Here is a 23,633-nt window from a genome sequence, read left to right as displayed (position 1 = left end):
TCTTTGCAACCCCATGGATTGTAGCCTTCTCCATCCATGGGATTTTCCAGGCAGTGGGTTGCCATTGCCTTCTCCATTTCCCTAACCTTGACCAGATAGCTAATCCTTACACTATCCAATGATTAGAACACCAGTTTCTGATATTTTCATACATTGTGTTACTTAAGCACCAACATCTTGGCATTCTTACAGATCTGAAATCCAAATCACTGAGCTATACCCAGAGAATTACACACTGCATTAAAAAAAAAAAATCTAACTGAACAATGTTGCACTTGTTTGAAGAGAATTAACTGAATCTTTGCCCTGAAAATACTTCCAAATTATTTTTTGCTCTTTGATTTCCACTTCGCAGGTTACTAGTGAGGGCAAGCATTTTTTCAAATGTGTGTTCAGTTCAGTTCAGTCGCTCAGTCGTGTCCGACTCCGCGACCCCATGAATCACAGCACGCCAGGCCTCCCTGTCCATCACCAACTCCCGGAGTTCACTCAAACTCATGTCCACAGAGTCGGTGATGCCATCCAGCCATCTCATTCTCTGTCGTCCCCTTCTCCTCCTGCCCCCAACCTTTCCCAGCATCAGAGTCTTTTCCAGTGAGTCAACTCGTCGCATGAGGTGGCCAAAGTATTGCAGTTTCAGCTTTAGCATCAGTCCTTCCAATGAACAACCAGGATTGATCTCCTTTAGAATGGACTGGTTGGATCTCCTTGCAGTCCAAGGGACTCTCAAGAGTCTTCTCCAGCACCACAGTTCAAAAGCATCAATTCTTCGGCCATCAGCCTTCTTCACAGTCCAACTCTCACATCCAAACATGACCACGGGAAAGACCATAGCCTTGACTAGACGGACATTTGTTGGCAAAGTAATGTCTCTGCTTTTTAATATACTATCAAGGTTGGTCATAACTTTCCTTCCAAGGAGTAAGCGTCTTTTAATTTCATGGCTGCAATCAGCATCTGCACAGTGATTTTGTGTGTTAGTCATCTGTATATTTCCCCAGACCCAGTATGGATCCTTATTTACTTACTGAAGCCCCTGATGGAGTTGTCTTTAGGGCAGCAGAGGATGAAGGAAGGTGAACATTAAGTTACACAGTAGGTGAGGTGGAGAGGGGACGAGGGGAGGGAGGGAGAGGAAAGGGAGGTTTCCAGGCCCAGTTCCTGCTTTCCTCCCTGGATTCTTTCTACATTCTTCTATCTTCTCCCCTGAATCAGAGGTATTTCTTAGGGCCTGAGCCCCTAACTCCTTCCTCACCAAGCTACTTTTAGAGTCTCAAGCTGAACAGGCCAAGGTGTCTCCATCTTGGCCCCTGAGAGAGCATCATAGGCAATACTCCAGAGAGGATGGTGACCTTACTGGTGGTGCCTTTTGCAGCAGTCACTAACTAGATTAAATCCTAGTGGCCACTATTGTAGCCACTAACTCTTCCTTGGCATTCACTCTAATACCCCTCCCACATCCCCACATTCATCCTATTCCCAAGACTTACTCCACACCTGGTCCCAACCCCATCTCCAACCTCCCTGAATCTCACCCCATCCCCAGCCTCAGTCTATTTGTGGATCTCTCCCTATTCCTGACCCGCATTCTTCTCTGATCATATCACAAACTACCATCCCATCCCTGGTTCCCCTATACTTCATCTCTGACTCCAACCTCAACCCCTGATCCCAATCTCAACCTTGATCTAAATCCCATCTCTGAGCCTCACCCCATTCCCAACCTCAGACCAAATTATGCTTTTTTCTTAAGTTTTTTTCCTAGGAGTTTTATAGTTTTAGCTCTAATTGTAGGTCTTCGATCCATTCTAAATTAATTTTTGTATATGATGTAAGGTAGGGGCCCAGATTCATTCTCATGTATGTGGATATCTAATTTTCCCAGCACAATTTGTTGAAAGACTATCCTTTCCCCCTTAAATAGTTTTGGCACCCTTGTTGAAACTCATTTGACCACTTATGCTTAGGTTTATTCTGGGCTTTTTATTCTCAGGTCCTTGCTATCCTTTCTCTCCATCAGCCTAAGGCCTTTTCCTTCATTGTCACAAAGTGGCTGCTTCAGCTCCACATATCATATCCTATAACCATAGTCAAAGTCAAGAACCAAGGATGTGTGTGGTGTGTTTTAAATTAAGAATATTTCCCAGGAGTTCCCTGGCCCCATTAGACTTCCTCTTAAGCAACAGTGTGCTGAAGCCAGTTTGCACAAGCTTGTGAAAGCACATTATCACATTTTTTAGATTTTGTGAGCTTGTTGTTAAACACCACCATCCTTGAAATCGGCCATGGTGGTAGCATTTATTTATACCACAGAACATAGCAAATGCTACAAATCAGAACTTCCCCCCACCCCCAGGGGAGTGATTTACCAGCACACCATTGTTTTTAAGTTTTATAAATCAGATCAAGATGATATGGCCACTCCTATCTTAAGGGAATCTTGGAAAGTAAGTGTCTGTCATTTTCAGCTTCTCTCAAGGGAAGGGGACTTTGCTGGCTGACAAGGAAAGGGAGAGCTAGGGAAGTAACCAATGGTGTTTTACATTAATGGTTCCCAATAGTGGGAATATTTGTAATCACTGAAGAGAATATCTTCAAAGGATGCCTGCCAGAAGATAGAGCACTGTGGGCTCAGTGGGAGGATGCACCAAGCTCTATCAGTTGACACAGTAGTTACAGCAAGAGGTGGGGTCCAGGACAGGCTGTCTAATCCACGTGATGGGGGCCCAATAGGGACATGGCCTCAGCAACTTCCTGTAACCACAGTGGGGAGCTGCCTTGACATGGGACTGTGAAGTCCAGAGGACATGGGGCTTGGGATGATGCTGAGGGGAAGCGAGGAGCCCAGTGTGGGGTCTCAGAGGGTAGTAGACGTGTTCCCTGAAGAAGAGCCAACAAAGGAAGGCCTGGCATCCTTGGCCAAGAACTCCTTGCTGATCAGGCCATGGATGGCCATGATCTTGAGGAGTCCGTGGCGAAACTTCTGGCCAATGAAGACATAGATGAGAGGGTTGAGGCAGCTGTGCAGGAAGCCCAGGATCTCGGTGGCGTCCAGGGCCCGGCCAATGTCGTTGCGGCGCTGACAGGTCTCGGCGATCACCCGGGTCCTCATGAGGGTGTCCACGACCAGGACCAGGTTGTAGGGCAGCCAGCAGAGCAGGAAGACGAGCACGACCGCAAAGATGACCCGCATGGCCCGGTGCTTCTGCCCCATTTGGGCTGAAAACAGCGTGCGCAGGGTGAGTCCGTAGCAGAACAGCATGACCAGCAGGGGCAGGAGGAAGCCAAAGGTTTGGGGCAGGACACGCATTATCATCCGCCATTTCGTTGTATTGGCACCCAGGTCCTCGTAGCAGACTGCATGGGAATAGGGTGGTTGATAGACCCCACGGAGTATGAAGATGGGCAGGGCCAGGATCACGGACAGGGCCCAGATGCCCAAACATATGAACTTGACCCAGTGCCGCTTCTGGGTCAGCGTGCGTGTGGCATGGACAATGGCCAGGTAGCGGTCCATGCTGATGCAGGCCAGCAGTAGAATACCACTGTAGAAGTTGACTTCCCTCAGGAGTGAGACCACCTTGCACAGGGGTGTGCCGAAGATCCAGCCCTTTGCCTTGGAGGCGGCCCAGATAGGCAAGGTCATGGCGAAGAGCAGGTCAGCCATGGCCAGGTTCAGCAGGTAGACATCAGTGACAGAGCGACCGACCCGGCTGTATAAGATGACCAGCATCACCAGGGAGTTTCCCAGGAGGCTTAGCAAGAAGACCAGGGCATAGGTGACGACCACAGCATACTTGTTGAGTGTCTCAGTGCTAACATCACAGGGACTAGAATCATTTTCGTCTGTGGGTGGCATGCCGGTGTAATTTTCAAACTCATCCTCATACTCCTCCCACAAATAACTACTATTAGATAAACTTCTCAGGATGGTTGTCATGGTGTGATCTGGTTGAAAGACTAGAAGGAAAGAAAGGTGATTTAGTAACTCAGATCCAAGTCACTCTCATCAAGGATGTGATAACCATTACTAGGTTATCTTCTGCTTATCTGCTAGCTTGGTAACTAAAGATCCCTTTCTTCACCTCTGTCACAGTCTGCTCTAAGGATCAGCTTCATCGTGTTGTCAGCTTTGCAGAACCCCAAAGCCTAAATGTGGGGTAAGATGGACATACACACAGGGAAAAACAACTGCTGTTGGTTGGCCCTATAGTGGCATCAGCTCTACCTATAATACAGCCTCTGTGCTCTCTTTGACTTTCTTCATCCTCAGCCATGTCTGGGCAATCAGATGGGAGGAACTAAGTTGTTCTACACATTCAGGGCAGGGCCAGCATCAGGCAAAATGGAAGGAGGCAAACCTGCTCTAGGGCTTCCCAGGTGGCTCAGTGGTAAAGAAACTGCTTACTGATGCAGCAGATGTGGATTTGATCCCTGGACTGGGAAGATCCCCTGGAGAAGGAAATGACAACCCACTCCAGTAATCTTGCCTGGAGAATTCCATGGAGCCTGGTGGGCTACTGTCCATGGGGTGGCAAAGACAAAACCTGCTCTCAGATGTCCCTTTCTATGCTATTTCCTCTCCATGGTCGTCCTGGTGGTTGGTTTGTTTGTTTTTTGCTTTGTTATGCAGCCTGAAAGGCCCGGGCAGGGAAAGTGCTGAATCCTAACCAGGGACTACTAGGAATTCCCTTACCGATTCTTATTTAACCTTCTTAAAATCCACTGAGGGAAGAAAATAATAGTAATAAATTGCATTAAAGTGTATTCCAAGGGACTTCTCTGGTGGTCCAGTGGTTAAGACTCCCGCTTCCACTGCAGGGGACACAGGTTCAGTCCCTGGCTGGGGAATTGAGATACCACATGCCGTGCAGCACGGACAAAAAAAAAATGTATTTTAAGCCTTTTCTCTAAAGGAGCAATAAATGTTTGGGTCTTCTGTCTAAAGAAAGTATAAGCATTTAAAAGAAACCCCCACCATGGTCACCCCTTAAATATCCACAGAATTGTTCAGCACTTTTCAAATAACTTTTAAGGTTGTTAAGCATTTATTGAAGCAAAATCTTACCAGAAGAAACAGACTGAAACAGACAAAAGCTCTTCTGCTGAGGAGGGTGGGTGTGCCCCTCTCTCCATCTAAGTAGTCACTACAGAGGAGGTTCCCACAAAACCTCCAGGGCTCTTCAGAGAACAATCTGAAAACCTACAAATGGTTACCAAGACTGGAAATAAGGATATTTGGCATCCAGTGCTCACTCTATCCTGATTCTGTCATTAATAAGCTATGTGACCTTGAGTGGGTCCTTTTACCTCTCCAGATTTCCATTTCTTCCCAAATTGAGGGAGGCAGAGTAAATAACCCCTGAGATGCTTCCAAATCTGAGGTTCTAGGAGTTCATTCAAACCCACACCTTTTAATGTCTCTGCCAGGACTGCATTTTCACAAAAGACTAAGCCTCAGGGCAAAGCAATAAACGTCAGATAGGAGAAAGTCATCCTCTTCCCTAAAAAAGGGGAGACGTGGAACTTCCCTGGTGGCACAGTGGTTAAGAATCTGTCTGCCAATCCCTGCTCCAGGAAGATCCCACATACCACGGAGCAATTAAGCCCATGAGCCACAACTACTCCTGAGCCCGCGCTCTAGAGTCTGCAAGCTGCAGCTACTAAGCCCCTGTTCCACAACTACTGAAGCCTATGTGCCTAGAGCCCATGCACCTCAACTAGAGAGTAGCCCCCACTCTCTGCAACTAGAGAAAGCCTCTGTGCAGCAACAAAGACCAGCGCAGCCAAAAAAAAAATTTAATAAATAAATATTTTTAAAAGGAGAGGAGAGGAATGAAAGGTGAGGGTGAGAAGACTGTGGCCCCCTGGTCACCATCTGTAGCCATGTATAAAAACAGAACTTAATGCACGGTCATGAGGCAGGGGGCAGGGAGTCAATGGAGTACAAATCACAGGTCCCTGACAGCCAGAGGCATTTTCTAAAACACAGTCAAACTAAGTCACCCTGCCCCAGAAAAAGGCCTGGCAATCAGAGGTGGCTTCCTACCTGAGTCACCAACCATGTATGTCCAACCGTAAGAGCCTGGAACTCAGAGACCAGAGTGCCTTAACACTGGGAGGAAACTTGATGCATAAAGAATAGGGAAGCCTCGTCACAGCACAGCTCCTCCCTGGGCCCTGCCCATGTCTATATTTGGAGAACAGGTTAAGTCAGGGGGTCACAGGGCATCAAAGACTCCCAGGGTCCCTGTGTCCAAGCAGAGGAACCCAGGGTGAAGATGGAGTTAAGGATCCATTATCTGAATTCTCCACTCTGTGGATGGCTATTGTCATTCTCTTCCTTTTCTTGCTTTTATTTCCATTTGAAAGCTTCCAACTTTCCTGACCTGAATAAAGGGGGAAGAATTTGACTTTATATAGTATGGATTCTAGCAGCCCACAGTAGGAGGGCCTTGTAGGAGCCCTCCACCAGCGGGGTGGGGTTGCCAGCTAGAGGACAGCCCAGTGGGAAGGAGGTAGAAGCCTGAGTTGTGTTTGGACTGCAAACACAGTGTTTACTTAAACTCTAGACTTCTTTGGGATGGAGATGTTGATGGAGTTTAGGAGGAAGAACTAATCCTCCTCCACTGCCAATGAAGAACTGGTTGATTAGAATGGCCCTAAGTCTAGGGGCCACTCCTGGAGTCTGGCTGGACCACAGGGAGGCCAGCAGAGCTCGGGCCAATGGTGGAGAATGAGGAGTGGTGGTAATGTCATTCTCCCTGCTCTCAGTCTTGACGGATGGCATCTGTGGGAACCTGTTTCAGCTGCTCCCAGCAGCTAATGTCTGTCTCTTGGCTTTACCTCTGGTTCTTCAGTCACTTCTTCCTTATAACAGGAATCCTATTGTCCTGTAATGATGCCTTTACAAGTCAGTCTGCCCCACTAGACCGTGGGCTGCTAAAGACCACTCCAATTCACCTTCAGAGCCTCTGCCAGGATACAGAGTAAGTGCTCACTCAACAGTTATAGGGTAAACAACATTAGCCATATCTCCTTGGATTGATGTGTCGTGGATCCTCTCCCAACCCTTTCCTTCAATTCAGGGTGCCTATCACTTTAAGGAACAGAGTCTATATAAACTGTGCCTGAAAGCTGCACTTCCATATAGCTGAGCTGGACTGTCTATCCTTTCCAAACTATCTGCTGCTGTTTAGAGTTAGTGCTAATCTGTGTTCTGCCTCTACCATGCATGCCGAATGTAGCATGGCACTGGTGCCTACCATTCTGCCCCTGGCAAGCATATTTCTTAAACTAAGTCATGCTCTCCTCCTGGGTTCTCTTATCCTTTGTAAGTAATAGCAGGAAGTGTAAGGAGACAACTGCCCTGGGGCTACCCATGCTTTGCTTTTACAGGTGTTGACCAATTGCGACCTGATGCCTAGACTAGAAAGGACTTGAAGATGGGGTAGTCCCTGGAGAGAGCAGACATGTCTCCTATTAATCATCTAGGGAAAAGGTAACTCTTGGGGCAGAAAATAGGGAACAAGGGAAAAAACAGACTGGGGTCTGGACTGCGCAAGCCAGTATGCACTCCAGAGCAAACTGAGAACATTCGCCACGAGGGGGCAGCAGTCACTGGGCAAGGAAGTCTGCAAGGAAGAGACCCATGGAGAAAGACCAGGGCAAGGAAAGTCTCATCTGATCCTTGGCTTTAAGCTCCTCTTTGTGAATAATTCCCTTCTGCTTTCCCAGGCCCTCACTCAAGTCGGTTCAGCATTCCAGCATGTTTCAACTAATCACTGGGGTACTAGGGAAGAGTCCTCCCTCAAACCCAAGGAACAAAAGAGAATCAGCCCGTTGGGATGAGCATGGGGGTGGCAATGGTGATAGCTTAGGTCTCTAGTGGAAAAACAATCTGGGGAAAAGAGTTGAAAAGGATCTCTCCCTTTATGGTAGGAAAGGGCATTTCACTGAAGGAGGGGGAAAGGCACACACAGATGAGCTTGGAATAAAATTCTTCCCACTTGAAAAGGATCCAGCAAGTTCGCCTACAGAACGTATCTTCTGTACACTTTCCATTTATCACGGCTCCCCCTTAAATGGCTCTATGATGTTCCTAACGGGAGAGCATGTTTCCATTCTGTGTGGAACATCCAGTGCCACAACCACTGCTGTGACATGTGCAGCCCAATTGCCAGTCCTTAGCAAGATGCCGAGGCCTGTTCTTGCCATTCTGTTCTAGAAGTGGCAGCTTCTATGCAGGACCATGTGAACAGCACAATATGGCTATAAGGATATCTATTTTGTCCCCCTGTCAGCTTTGATACCGGCCTCAACATCTCTGCACAGCCCTGCAGAAGAATCCACTCAGACCTGGGAACCAAAATAGAGGCAAGGGAGGTGGAGGAGAGGGTTCATCCCTCTCCCTGATGACGGTCCCTGTTGCCATCGTGAGAGGTTCAGGGGCAAGTATGTGACCTAAGATGATCCCACTCAGAGCCAGGGTCAGGGTGGTTGTTTAATGACTATGGAAAAGCAAGTATGTAGCCTTGTGGCTGCTGAAAGCCATTTTGCTACCATAAATGGCAAACCAGTCCAGAGACAAAAACTAACACTTGGAGGAGACAGAACCGAGAGAATAGCAGATCCAGGGTTCTGAGCCCAGAGTTCATCTTCTCTGCCTATTTTTCAGTTGTGTGAGCCAGTAAATTCTCTTTACTGTTGAAGACCACTTCAAGTGGAGCTGTCTGGTGGTGGTGGTTTAGTAACTAAGCCATGTCCAACTCTTTGCAACCCCATAGACTGTACCTGCCAGGTTCTTCTGTCCATGGGGTTTCCCAGGCAAGAATACTGGAGTAGGTTGTCATTTCCTTCTCCAGGAGTTGTCTGTACACACAACCAGAACTGGGCCTGACCGAGAGAGTTCTGGGACCCAACAGTGATCGAGGATGAGAGGAGAAGGGAGAGAATGTGTGTCACGGGCAGACAGTCAGGTAACGGCAGGATGTGAAAGGGGTGCGACCCAGGGATGCAGCTATGGTTGGACCTCCCAGCCCTGGTTATTATCAGCCTCTGGTGGAAGATGGAGAGGAAACTTGGAGAGCAAGCAGATGAGATTCCAACGAAGGACACTCTCCTGAATGAACTCAGAAATCCTCACGGGGAACCCAGAAACCGCTGCTTTGGATACAGACCGCATGCATGTATACTAAGTTTCTCAGTCGTGTCTGTGTGACCCCATGGGCTGTAGCCCCCCAGGCTCCTCTGTCCATGGGGATTCTCCAGGCAAGAGTACTGGAGTGAGTTGCCATGCCCCTCAGACAGACCATGATTCAAATATTGGCTTTCCTTTAACAGTTTACAACCTTGGACACATTTCTTCAGTTCAGATCAGTTCAGTCACACAGTCGTGTCCGACTCTTTGCGACCCCATGAATCACAGCATGCCAGTCCTCACTGTCCATCACCAACCCCCGGAGTCCACCCAAACCCATGTCCATTGAGTCGGTGATGCCATCCAACCATCTCATCCTCTGTCGTCCCCTTCTCCTCCTGCCCTCAATCTTTCCCAGCATCAGGGTCTTTTCCAATGAGTCAGCTCTTCGCATCAGGTGGCCAAAGTATTGGAGTTTCAGCTTCAACATCAGTCCTTCCAAGGAACACCCAGGCCTGATCTCCTTTAGGATAGACTGGTTGAATCTCCTTGCAGTCCAAGGGACTCTCAAGAGTCTTCTCCAACACCACAGTTCAAAAGTATCAATTCTTCGGCCCTCACCTTTCTTTATAGTCCAACTCTCACATCCATACATGACCACTGGAAAAACCACAGCCTTGACTAGATGGACCTTTGTTGGCAAAGTAATGTCTCTGCTTTTTAATATGCTGTCTAGGTTGGTCATAACTTTCCTGCCAAGGAGTAAGCGTCTTCTAAGCATCTGACTGCAGATAGCTGAAGTCACAATCTGCAGTGATTTTGGAGCCCAAAAAAATAAAATCTGCCACTGTTTCCACTGGTTTCCCATCTATTTGCCATGAAGTGATGGGACCAGATCCCATGATCTTAGTTTTCTGAATGTTGAGCTTTAAGCCAACCTTTTCACTCCCCTCTTTCACCTTCATCAAGAGGCTCTTTAGCTCTTCTTCACTTTTTGCCATAAGGTTGGTGTTATCTGCATATCTGAGGTTATCAATATCTCTCCCAGCAATCTTGATTCCAGCTTGTGCTTCATCCAGCCCAGCGTTTCTCATGATGTACTCTGCATATAAGTTAAAGAAGCAGGGTGACAATATACAGCCTTGACGTACTCCTTTTCCTATTTGGAACCAGTCTGTTGTTCTATGTCCAGTTCTAACTGTTGCTTCCTGACCTGCATACAGATTTCTCAAGAGGCAGATCAGGTGGTCTGGTATTCCCATCTCTTTCAGAATTTTCTACAGTTTATTGTGATCCACACAATTAAAGGCTTTGGCATAGTCAGTAAAGCAGAAATAGAGGTTTTTCTGGAACTCTCTTGCTTTTTCCATGATCCAGCGGATGTTAGCAATTTGATCTCTGGTTCCTCTGCCTTTTCTAAAACCAGCTTGAACATCTGGAAGTTCACAGTTCACGTATTCTTGAAGTCTGGCTTGGAGGATTTTGAGCATTACTTTGCTAGCGTGTGAGATGAGTGCAATTGTGCAGTAGTTTGAGCATTCTTTGGCATTGCCTTTCTTTGGGATTGGAATGAAAACTGACCTTTTCCAGTCCTGTGGCCACTGCTGAGTTTTCCAAATTTGCTGGCATATTGAGTGCAGCACTTTCACAGCATCATCTTTTAGGATTTGAAATAACTCAACTGGAATTCCATCACCTCCACAAGTTTTGTTCGTAGTGATGCTTCCTAAGGCCCACTTGACTTCATATTCCAGGATGTCTGGCTCTAGCTGAGTGATCACACCATCGTGATTATCTGGGTCGTGAAGATCTTTTTTGTACAATTCTTCAGTGTATTCTTGCCACCTCTTCTTAATATCTTCTGCTTCTGTTAGGTCCATACCATTTCTGTCCTTTATTGAGCCCATCTTTGCATGCAATGTTCCCTTGCTATCTCTAATTTTCTTGAAGAAATCTCTAGTCTTTCCCATTCTGTTGTTTTCCTCTATTTCTTTGTATTGATCACTGAAGAAGGCTTACTTATCTCTCCTTGCTATTCTCTGGCAGACCTTGCAGAAAGTAGGGAAAACCACTAGACCATTTGTGTATGACACAAATCAAATCCTTTATGATTATACAGTGGAAGTGAGAAATAGATTTAAGGGACTAGACCTGATAGATAGAGTGCCTGATGAGCTGTGGATGGAGGTTCATGACATTGTACAGGATACGTTTCTTAACCTATATCAAAATATCCTTATCCATCAAAATGGGGCTACTTGCCTCATGCAGATGTGTGAGGATGAACTGGTTGAGGATGAACTGGGGTAAGATCATGGGCTCTAGAACCAAGCTGTGTGTGCTTGTGTGTTAAGTCACCTCAATCATGTCTGACTTTTTGCTACCCCTTGGACTGTAGCCCTCTAGGCTCCTCTGTCCATGAGGATTCTCCAAGCAAGAATACTGGAGTGGGTTGCCATTTCCTCCTCCAGGGACCTTGCCAACACAGAGACTGAACTCACGTCTCTTACATCCCGTGTGTTGGCAGACGGTTCTTTACCACTAGCGCCAATCAAGCCACCTCAGTGCAAATCCCAGCTCTGTCCCTGGCCAACTCTGCGCCTTGGGAAGCTTAGATACACACTCTGCACTTCAGTTTCCTCCTCTGTAAAATGAGACTAAAAGCAGGAGCTAACTCATAGGGCTGATATGAGGATCACTGAGTTAGTGCATGTGATGCTTAGCATAGGATCTGACAGATGATAAATGCTCATGACTTGTAACTGTCTGTACACAGTCCTGTTCAGTGAATGTGTGTCAGACTCACTAAACAATGCAAACCCTCTGACCCTGTGAGCCCACTTAACGTGAGCGAAGGAAGGAAGGAAAGAAATAGGAACAGGGAGGAAGAGGGGAAAGGGAGGGAGGATAAACTTTGTCTCAGAGTCATTTATAGCAATAAAATTTGGTAATATTTCAATGCCCTTCAAAAAGCTTATTTTACAAATTATAGTCGATCTGTAAAATGGAACACTGTTTCTACTAAACATGATAAAGTATAGCTACAATTAATGCCATGACAAGGTATCTATAATAGAACCGCTGAGTAGAAATAAAGGTCAACAAAAAGAATGCACAGGATGATAAGATTGTGTAACAAAGCTACGGATGTATGTGCACAGAGGGGAAAGAAGACAAAGCGGAAACGGTGACCGTGGTTCTTTGGATGGTGGGATTATGGGTATTTGTTTTCTTGCCTATGTCCTTTGATGTGGCCCAACTGCTAAAATGAGCACTAATTTTGCAGTCAGAAAAAAAAAATATGTATTTAGCCATTTTCACTCAAAAGTAAATAAATAACACTATAATGGTCATTTCCCTCTCCTCTCTCAGATCTGCCTGTCCAGCTAGGTCGGTGAGCAGATGTCCAAGACACTGAGATTCCTCCTATTTCCTCAACCCTTCAATCTGCCATAGTCTCCTTCCCCTTGGGGCCCATGCCACCCATCCTGTTCTCTATCGGTGTACTTTTTAGACTGGATTCCATTTTCGGAACTCCGTCTCTCCCGCTGAACTGTGCATAGGCGAGACGCTGGTACAGAGCAGTGATTAATAAAGCCTCTCTTCCTTTCCACTTTGCCCCTCTGTAAAGGGTTCTAGTTTGCGTCCTCAGTGCCCAGCAAAGTGTGTGACACACACTAGTAGATGACGCACGGGGAGTGGGCGTGTGACTGTGCAGTGTACAGGGCCCTGTGCTGGGACGAGCCCTGTGCTCAGCGTGGAATGCCCTGCAGCCACTACCATGAGACTCCTTATGATTTTATTTTAGAATTTGTGTTTTCTAAGTGAGGTCTGAAGGGCCAGTGGAACACACACAGGGCCTTGAGCTCGGCTCTAGTGTAGTCCCACCTCTTGTTGTTTCCCTGGGATGGGAGAGCTCAGCCTGCCACTCCCCCACCTCCAAATTATCTCCAACCTCAGGAAGTGCGACATAAGATAGAAAATGAAAAACACTCTGTCTCCCCCACACACTTTTTTTTGCCACACCATGCAGCTTGTTGGATCTTAGTTCCCCAACCAGGGATCAAATCCAGGTCCCTTGCAGCGGAATCTCAGAGACACAATCACTGGAAGGCCAGGAAGTTCCCACTCTGTCCCCTTAAGAGAAAGGCCATAAAAGAAAGAAACAAGCTTTTCCTGCTTTCTGAACCAGGGACTCTGCATTTTCACTTTGCACTGGGCCCTGCAAATTACGCAACCAGCCTGGACACCAGATAAATATCTCCTGGGTGGGTGAAATATGGAAGGAATGGAGAGGACATAAATGCAAGACTGGACTTTTTACCTGAGCTCACTCAAGATGGCAACTCCATCCTTCCAACACCTCAGGCCAGAATTCAGTGACACACCTGTATCTGTTACACCCAAAATTCAATCTATCAGAAAATTCCACTGACTCTACCGAAAGAAATTCCAACTTCTACTTTCTCATCTCCCCTTCTGCTATTGCCCTGGCCCCTGCCGCCATTCCTTCTCAGCTGAGTTCCTGAGGCAACCTCCCAGTCTTCCCTGTGTCCACCAGGCTTCTCCTCCTGCCTGTTCTCATCACACCAGCCAGAGAGATCCGTTTATGTTTTAAGTCAGATCGCGTCATGCCTTCTTACTACCTGCCAACGTTTCCAAAAGATGAATTTCACTACTTTTATTTCTCAGGTGCATTTTAAGTGACTTCACAGTGTAGAAACCAGACAAACGCCACCTTGACCAAGTGAAAAAGGCTGATGCTACCAGGGATGCTGTGTGGGTTTCACAAACCCACGGGATGATGTGAAGAGAAGGGCACCTCAGCTCTGGGGTGCTGTCTCTGAAAACCCATCACACTGACTAGTTATGAGGAAAACATCAGACAAGCCTAGACTGGGGCATACTCTACACGACAGCTGGCCAGCACTCCTCAACACTGCCAGGGTCATGAAAAGCAAGGAAAGAGTGAGCAAAGCTGTCACGAACTAAGGAGACTGGGGAGTTATGCCAGCTGAAAGCCTTGGGGAGTCCTGCATCGGATCCTGGCACAGAAAGAGAACTAGGGGAAAAACTGGAAAAATCCAGATAAAATCTTGAGTTCAGTTAACACTTGCTTTTAAAGTTGTAACCTATTTTATTTCATTGAGTTTTATTTTTTAAATCAGGAATAAGTATTGAATTTTGTCAAAGGCCTGTGAAGATAATTATGTTTTTTGTTCTTCCTAGATATATTAGCATGTGAATTATATTTATAGCTTTCTAATGTTGAGTAACGTTTGCATGGGGTGGAGGTGGGATATAGCCCACCTAATCATAAAAAAAAAAAAGTGAATTTGGTAAAAGTTCTCAAGTGCTTCCCTTGTTGTCCAGTGGTTAAGACTCCCACTTTTAGTGCAAGGGGCACAGTTCGACCCCTGGTTGGGGAACTAAGATCCCATATGCTGCACAGCCAGGAAGATTTTAAAAAATAAAATATGGCTAGATTTTTAAAAATAAAAAATGCCATCTCCATCACTCCTCCACCTCTTGCCCCCTGGACCACAAACTTGGAGGATTAACCAACAGAAAGGCATTTTCTCACAGTTCTGGAGGCTGGAAACCCAAGATTAGGGTGTGAGCAGAGCTGCTTCCTTCCGAGGGCTACAAGGGAGAATCTGTGCCCAGCTTCTCCCCCAACTTCCGGTGGTGTGCTAACAATTGTTGGCATTCCTTGGTTGTGGAAACACCACTTCAGTTTCTGCCTTCGTCTTCACATTGGTGTTCTCCTGATGTGTTTGTGTCCAAATTTCCCCTTTTTATAAGGACACCAGTTTGTTAGACTAGAGCTCCCTCTAATGACTGCGTCTTAATTAATTACCTCTGCAAGGACCCTATTTCCAAATAAAGTCCCATTTTGATGTAATGGACTTCAACATATGAATTTGGGGGGAAGGGACACAATTCAGTCCATAACATCCTCTAATCGAATCCTCCTTTGTCTCTTAGAGCTCTGCTCCACCACACTGACCTCTTGGCTCTGCTCCTGTCTGGGGGCATTGCCTCTGATATTCAGGCTTCCAGGAATGGTCTTGTGTAGATGGTCCCCAGGTAACCCTTAGTGTTTGCTCAGATGCTGCCTTTTCACTGGGCCCCACCTGTCCACCTATTTACAGTTGTATCTCCCCTAACATTGCTGGGTATCCCTTTCCCCACTTTTTTTGGGGATGACATATTTATTTATTTATTGCATCCATGGGGTTGCTAAGAGTCGAACACAACTGAGCGACTTCATTTTCACTTTTCACTTTCATGCATTGGAGAAGGAAATAGCAACCCACTGCAGTGTTCTTGCCTGGAGAATCCCAGGGACGGGGGAGCCTGGTGGGCTGCCATCTTTGGGGTCGCACAGAGTTGGACACGACTGAAGTGACTTAGCAGCAGTAGCAGCAGTAGTGATATTTATTATTGTTGGATTTTTTTCCCTGAAAGATAATCACAAGCCTGGGGCTACACGGTGAGTGCCAGGCTAACAATATGAAAATGTTCCCTGCTTTACTTTACACATTTTTCTCTCCCCACAGCACTTATCACTTCCTAACATAATACTATACAATCCACTTGTTTAGTATAGACACTATTACTTATCCTCTCTCTCTCCTCTCTAGAACATAAGCCTCACAGGGGCAAAGATCATTATCTATTTTGATCACTGTATCCCAAGTGCCTAGGAGACAGCTTGGCCATTAGGGTGCCATAAAAAGTTGTTGACCAAAGAAAAGGAAAGAAATATGGATTATATTTCTAGAGACTAGGAGACCCGCAGGGGGTTTGTCTTCTGTTTAACTCGCCTCTAGCCTCTGGGAAATTACACTGGAGGGAAAGTTGACCGCACCATGGCTTCAGAAATCATGAGACCCCTAGCAATGCTGACAGCACCTGAGCTGTAGCAGGAGAGGGAAAAAGAATCTACTCCTAGTGGCCAGGATCTCTGTAGTTGCGAGGTCAATCCAGCAGAGGGCAGCATTACCTTCAAATCAAACCAAATACAGGGAGGGGGAGGGCAGGCGCGGGGGAGAGGGGCGGGGCGGGCAGAAAAATAATCGCGGTAAAAATACTCTACCCGCTGGAACCTGGGTTAGGCAGTCAACGTCTAGAATATACCACCATCTTTTAAGGTGTTCAAGCTCTTTCACATACATTCATTCTCCCCTTAACGTCCTCCCAGATGAGAGTTTTGGGGCTTCCCAAGTGGCGCTAGTGGTAAAGAGCCCAGTTTGCCAATGCGAGAGACAGAAAAGATGAGGGTTCGATCCCTGGATCAAGAAGATCCCCTGGAGGAGGGCATGGCAACCCTACTCCAGTAATCTTGCCTGGAGAATCCCCATGGACAGAGGAGCTTGGCGGGTACAGTCCATGGGGTCGCAACGAGTCAGACATGACTGAAGTGACTTAGCATGCATGCAGATGAGAGTATAGCAGTTCCCAGAGGGGCAGCGCGGCTTGGGATGAGCAGTTGAAGTTTATCACCCGTTTGGTCCTTTCTCACTCAACTTGTCACAGGCTTCATGAATAGTCCTGTCCCTGTGGTCATCCCCCTTCTTCCACAGACCCTTCCTCCACACCAGCGGTTCTCGGCCTCTCTGTGTGAATTCACACTTTTAAACACAACACGTTGGGATGCACTTGGCAAGGCAGTTAAAAGGTATATTTCAGAGAACTGGAAATCTTTTTCCAGCTTTCTTACAGCTTACTTTTTGGTCCTCCAAATTTATCTTATCTCAGAATGCCATCACAAAATACTGTGGACTCGGTGGTTTAAACAACAGATTATTTATTTCTCATAGTTTTGGAGACTGGAAGTCTGAGATCAGGGAGCTGGTTGCACGGGTGCTGGGAGAGAGCTCTCTTTCTGGCTTGCAGACCTCTGCCCTCTGTCCAGAGAGAGAAAGAGCTCTGGCTTCTTCCTCTTCTTCCGTTCAGTCCAGTCGCTCAGTCGTGGCCTATTCTGCGACCCCATGGACTGTTGCACACCAGGCTTCCCTGTCCTTACAAGGACACTAATCCCACCATGTGGAGGGCCTCACGGTCATGACCTCGTGTAAACCTAACTCCCTCCCACCCCCAAAATGCCATCACATTGGAAGTCAGGGCTTCAGCCAGTGAATTTTTTTTTAATAAATTTATTTTTTTATGTTTGGCTGTGCTGGGTCTTTGTTGCTGCACAGACTTTCTCCAGTTGCGGTGAGCAGGGGCTACTCTTCATTGAGAATTTTGCAAGGATACAGACATTATTCAGCCCATAACAAGCACCACGTCCCCAGTTTGAGGAGAATGACCTCCCTCCCTGATAGCACTCTCTTACATATTCATGAGACAAGGTTCTAGCAAGTGCTAACAAACTTCTGTCTTTCGTGCAGGCTGGCTCGTTTTCTCTTACACGCAGCCGGCCACACCGAGCTCTCCCTGGTGTGGCTCAGTCAGCATAATCGACATTTTGCCTGACAGACAGGGCTGCCGAAGTGGTATCCGTGGTTGCGGTACAAATGTTTACCTGGGGTGGAGGAGTTGGAGATGGGAATTGGGCAGATGGAAGGCAGTTGGGAAGAAGACTTTTCATTAATAGCTTTCAATATATTTTTTTTTAATTTTTGAAACATGTGACGTGGTTCCCATTATGTTTTAGGTGTGAAATACGGTCTGACCATGTTGAAAACAAATAGCTTCACCATGGGGGTGGGAAGCACGTGGTGCTGCAGGAGCCATCCTTGAAGCTCTGGTGCCCACAGTTGTACTGTCTTCAGGCTGCCGGCTCACCTTCCACCTGACAAGCTGAAGAAGTCTCAGACAGCTCCAGGAGGCATTTTCCTGGGCCCGGGCCTAGCCGCCTGTCAAATCTCTAAGTCACTTCAGACCCCTTACTTCCAGTCAGGTCACCCTGACTCTCCCAATCCTTGTCTATTTCTCCTCCCGTCTGTCTGGCTGCCTGGACTCTCTCCTCAGTTGCAGGTCAGGACAGCCTGGCCTCTCCACATCTCCCACTAGGCCCTCTCTGTCTGTATTGTCCTTCCTGGCTCTCCTAGATTCCAAAGAAACCTCAGGTCCTGGGACATTTTTTAATTAAAATATAGCTGATTTACACTGTTGTGTTAGCTCCTGCTGTACAGCAAAGTGACTCAGTGATATATATCTAAACACTCTTTTTTTTAATATTCTTTTCCATTGTGATTTATCATAGGATATTGAATATGGTTCTCTGTGCTGTAGAGTAGGACTTTGTTGTTTCAGGACCTGGGTTTTAGACTTACTCTGGCAGTAAATTCTCATTGATTTTCCCGGTCTATTGAAATCCACGTACTTACTCTGGCAACATTTTCTCATTTTCTTTCACTTAAAACAAGGCCTTTGAGACTTCTCTGGCAGACCAATGGTTGGGACTTTGTCCCAGTGCAGGGGGCTGGGGAGCAAGTTTGATTCCTGGTCAGGAAGCTAAGATTCTGCATGCTGCTGCTGCTGCTAAGTCGCTTCAGTCGTGTCCGACTCTGTGTGACCCCATAGACGACAGCCCACCAGGCTCCCCTGTCCCTGGGATTCTCCAGGCAAAAACACTAGAATGGGTTGCCATTTCCTTCTCCAATGCATGAAAGTGAAAAGTGAAAGTGAAGTCGCTCAGTCGTGTCTGACTCTTCGCGACCCCATGGACTGCAGCCTACCAGGCTCCTCCGTCCATGGGATTTTCCAGGCAAGAGTACTGGAGTGGGGTGCCATTGCCTTTTCCGAGATTCTGCATACCTCACACCCAAAAATCCAAAACATAGAACAGAAACAATATTGTAGCAAATTCAATAAAGATTTTTTAAATGGTCCACGTCAAAAAGATCTTTTAAAAAATAAATAAACAAAAAATTTTAAAATAATATTTGAAGGAAAATTTTTCAGAAAATTAAATGAATATCTTGATATACAAATTTCATAATAGCATAGTTCCATATTTAAACTTTAAATATTATAATAAATAACTAATTATTAATATCTTAAAGAAATAATTGTCACACAAACTTATACTTCGTTGATTTATTCAAAATATAATCAACTTCCAAAAATAATAAATAAATAAGGCCCCTGATTTATATTTGAGCATAAATAGTAGAACCAGCTTCCTGATGAAATTACCTCTCCCAGTCCACATGCCACAGACCCAATCAGCCTGCAAATGACTTTCCTTAGCTACCTAGGTTTGGTTTACTTGTTTGTTCATTTAAAGTAGAATTGATTTTCAACTTATTAAAATTTAAACTTTTCTCATTAAAAGAAATCTGGATTTCTATCCTCTCTCCTAACATTTGGAAGATGGGGCAATACTGAGCCCATGGTAAAAATTAGCTGAAGTTGGTACATAAAAGAGATGCTAGAAATAGAAGGAAAGTTATGACCAACCTTGATAGTATATTAAAAAGCAGAGACGTTACTTTGCCAACAAAGGTCCGTCTAGTCAAGGCTATGGTTTTTCCCGTGGTCATGTTTGGATGTGAGAGTTGGACTGTGAAGAAAGCTGATCGCCGAAGAATTGATGCTTTTGAACTGTGGTGTTGGAGAAGACTCTTGAGAGTCCCTTGGACTGCAAGGAGATCCAACCAGTCCATTCTAAAGGAGATCAATCCTGGGTGTTCATTGGAAGGACTGATGCTAAAGCTGAAACTGCAATACTTTGGCCACCTCATGCGACGAGTTGACTCACTGGAAAAGACTCTGATGCTGGGAAAGGTTGGGGGCGGGAGGAGAAGGGGATGACAGAGAATGAGATGGCTGGATGGCATCACCGACTCGATGGACATGAGTTTGAGTGAACTCCGGGAGTTGGTGATGGACAGGGAGGCCTGGTGTGATGTGATTCATGGGGTCGCAAAGAGTCAAACACGACTGAGTGACTGAACTGAACTGAACTGAACTGAACCACCATCACTTGATTTTCATCAAAAGTGCCCAAGCAATCAAATGGGAAAAGTCAAATTCATCCATAAAATGGTAGTGAAATAACTAGATATAGGAAAAATATGAACTTTGATCCATGCCTTATACACAAATATTATGTTGATGACTCATAGGTCTAAATGTAAAAGCTAAAACTGCAGAGCTTTTAGAGAAAAATGTGGATGAATATCATGACTTGGGGTAAGCAAACTATTTGTTATAAATAAAAGAAAGCAGTAACCTTTAAAATATTTGACTTCATCAAAATTTTAAATTTAAGTTCTTCAAAAAAACATCATTATAAAAAAAGTAATAAACAAGCCACAGGCTGGTTGAAAATAATTGTAAAACATATATATCGCATAGTACTGGCATTGAGGATACACAAAGAATTCCAAAATTAACCCCTCCTAAATGGCAAGACAATATACAAATAACAAATATATACATGAAAAAGTGTTATCAAGAAAATGCAGATTATAACCACAATGGAAATACCATTGTGCAATCACCAAAATGACTCAAAAAAATTTTTAAATAATAATATCAAGTGCTAGTGGGTCTTCCTAGGTGGTTCAGTGGTAAAGAATCCACCTACTAATCCAGGAGACACAGGAGATCTTCCTGGGTCAGGAAGATCCCATTGAGAAGGACATGGGAAATGTATTCTTGCTTGGGAAATCCCATGAACAGAGGAGCCTGGCAGGCTACAGTCCATAGGGTCTCATAGCGTCTGACACAACTGAGCGACTGATCATGCTCACATCAAGTGCTGGTGAGGATGTAAAGCAACTGGAATTCTCATAGGTTATTGGTAGGATGTAAAGTGGTACAACCATTTTGGTAAATGGCCTGGCAGTTTCTTATAAAACTAAACATACTCTTCCTCTCCTAAGAATATATCCAAGAGAGGTAAAAATATATGTCCACAAACATATTTGTCTAAAAATATTAGTAGCTTTATTCATAATAGACAAAAACTAGAAACAGCCCAGGTGTCCATCCATAGGAGGATGGATAAGCAAAACATGGTATATTCATATAGTCAAATACAATGGAACACCTCTCAGCAACAAAAAAGAAAGAGCTGCTTATACACTCAACAACATGGATGTATCTTTAAAACTTTATGAGTGGAAAGAAGCCTTGTACAAAAGAGTATATACTGTATAATTCAGCTTTTACAAAGTTCTAAAATAGACAAAACTAATCTGCCTTGATGCAATACTTTGGCCAGCTGATGAGAAGAACTGACTCATTGGAAAAGACCCTGATGCTGGGAAAGATTGAAGGCAGGAGGAGAAGGGGACAACAGAGGATGAGATGGTTGGATGGCATCACTGACTCGATTGGCATGAGTTTGAGCAAGCTCTGAGAGTTGGTGATGGACGGGGAAGCCTGGAATGCTGCAGTCCATGGGGTTGCAAAGAGTCAGACACAACTGAGTGACTGAATTGAACTGAATCTGTACTGAAAAATAATCAGAACAGTTTTTACCTCATGGGGGATGGAAGCAGAGACAGTTAGGAGGAACATAGGGAGTTTAAGGGACAATGGTGATATTTTCTAGACTGGGGGTTTATTCCACAATGGAAATTGAGATGATAGGAGCACATACTTCATCAAAACTTACTGAATATACACTAAAGGTCTGTGCATTTCATTGTGTTAATACATAAATATTACATCAAAAGAAAAACTATATTGATCTCTAGTTAATGTACATACTGATGTATTCATATTTAGAAAGATATGTACTGCCATTTGTAATTTCCCTTTAAATACATTTTAAAAAATAAAATGCATTAATGAATATAAGAATAGTCAAATGGATAGGTAAGAGATAAAACAAGTAAAATGCTCATAATAGAAGCTAGGTAGTAGGTAGACATACACTATAAAATTTTCAACTTTGCTATATGTTTGAAATTTTTCACAATAAAATGCTGGGTAGTCAAATCAGCTGGCATTCGGTCTCAGCTACACCTTCATTCGGAGTGTACACCCTCCAATCTGCCATACTCCTCACCCCTCCTTATTGCCTCATGCCCATACTGCTTCACTCACTGATACTACCTGCACAGTACTTGGATGTTTTATCCTAGACATGTATGGCATATCCAGGGATGTGGTTATTACACACATTCCTGAAAGAGGCAGAATAACATTGTACCAACCCCACCACTTACCGGTTTTACAATCTTGGGCAAATTAATTCACCTCTTGAGCCTCAATTTTTTCAACTGTAGGATAAGTAAAGTGCAAGTTTCTAGAACACAGTGGGCACCAGGTAAATGTTGACTATTATTACATGTTTAATGTTTGACTTGGTAAATGTAAGCAGAATAAGGACTGTTTTTCACAGTAAGAAACGCTATAGAGTTTAAACTGACAGGAGAGAGAGCGGGAAGACTCTTTTCATGGAAATAGCCTCATTTGCTTTCACAAAAGTTCCTCTCACAGAGGAAAAGCTATTTATTAAGTAGTTGTTTACCAAGAACCTACAACTACTAAAAATACTGTCTGTAGCTGTGGGCTAACCACAAACTCTGCCACAGAGATTTCAGTGAGTTAACTGCAGTAATAAACATATGCTCAAGTTCTAAAGAGGGCAAGGAAAGCTTCAGGGAAGGGAGAACCCTTGAGTTGGGTCTTGCAGGATGGATAGGAGTTTTCCAGGTAGACCTGGGGAAGAAATCTGTCCAGGCAGAAAGAACAGCATAAGCACAGGCGGCACTGAGCAGTGAAAACACAATGGGATCCTCAAGTTAGATGAATCGTTCATACTATAAGAGCTCAGGAAGACAGGGAATGAGACTAGATAGAGCAGGAGGTAGTGACCACATCACACCCTGTTTATGATGTTACAGAGTTCGAGTTCTATGTGACATCAGAGACTCTGGTACATTTCAGGAAGACACTTCTGCAGCAGAGCAGGGCTAGATTGATAAGGGAGAGATCTGAGGCAGGGAGACCAGCGTGGTCCCAGTGCCGCCCATTGCTTGGAAAAATTGCCAGCAATGTCTGTTAAGCAGACAGATTCCAGGCCTATTGACTCAGAGTCTAGGGGAAGGGCCTGAGCATTTAGCTAATTACCAAACATACCAGGTTTTCCAAAGAGCTTGGGAAATACCAAATCCAGGAGATGGCAGCCACCATCCTCTGAAAGGGAATGAAGAAGGTCTGAACTTAGACATTCGGGGAAGGAAAGAGGGGGCGTATTACAGTGTGATTCAGTGGAAAAAATCTGCATAATGTGGCAAGGGTTTGCATGTGGGGGTGATGACTTCTGGCATGACTGTGTAGATGGCTCTACCATTTACTAAGACAGAGAATGCAAGAAAAACGTCAAGCTTAGGGAGAGGAGGCAATGACTTCTCCTTGACCAGGCTGAATCAGGATCATGAGAGCCACCTTTGTCTTGGTGGTGGTTAAAGTCATGGACGGTCAAGGTCACGCACGTAGCTCCCAAACACACTTGCTTTCTCTTGTGCTTTTCATACAGATCTGGAACTTAAATGCCCCACATCCTCCAAACATGTTA

The 23,633-nt window shown here is 45.2% G+C and overlaps 1 protein-coding gene across 1 annotated transcript; it reads right to left on the bottom strand.

Annotated features, from left to right (window-relative positions):
* Positions 1-2,279: 2,279 nt before the first annotated feature.
* Positions 2,280-6,124, bottom strand: CXCR1 (C-X-C motif chemokine receptor 1). The gene is made up of 2 exons (XM_055398591.2): positions 6,050-6,124; positions 2,280-3,960 (listed from the first exon to the last, which is right to left on the bottom strand). Exons 1-2 carry the CDS (start codon positions 6,063-6,065, stop codon positions 2,858-2,860), a joined length of 1,119 nt encoding a protein of 372 aa, XP_055254566.2. The 5' UTR covers positions 6,066-6,124; the 3' UTR covers positions 2,280-2,857.
* Positions 6,125-23,633: the final 17,509 nt, after the last annotated feature.

The sequence above is a fragment of the Moschus berezovskii genome, chromosome 2, assembly GCF_049115385.1.
Source record: "Moschus berezovskii isolate FMDL1 chromosome 2, NW_MosBer_1.0, whole genome shotgun sequence".
Lineage (NCBI taxonomy): Eukaryota > Metazoa > Chordata > Mammalia > Artiodactyla > Moschidae > Moschus > Moschus berezovskii.
Note: the sequence above shows the minus strand (reverse complement) of the source record. Positions and strands in the feature narration are given on the sequence as shown.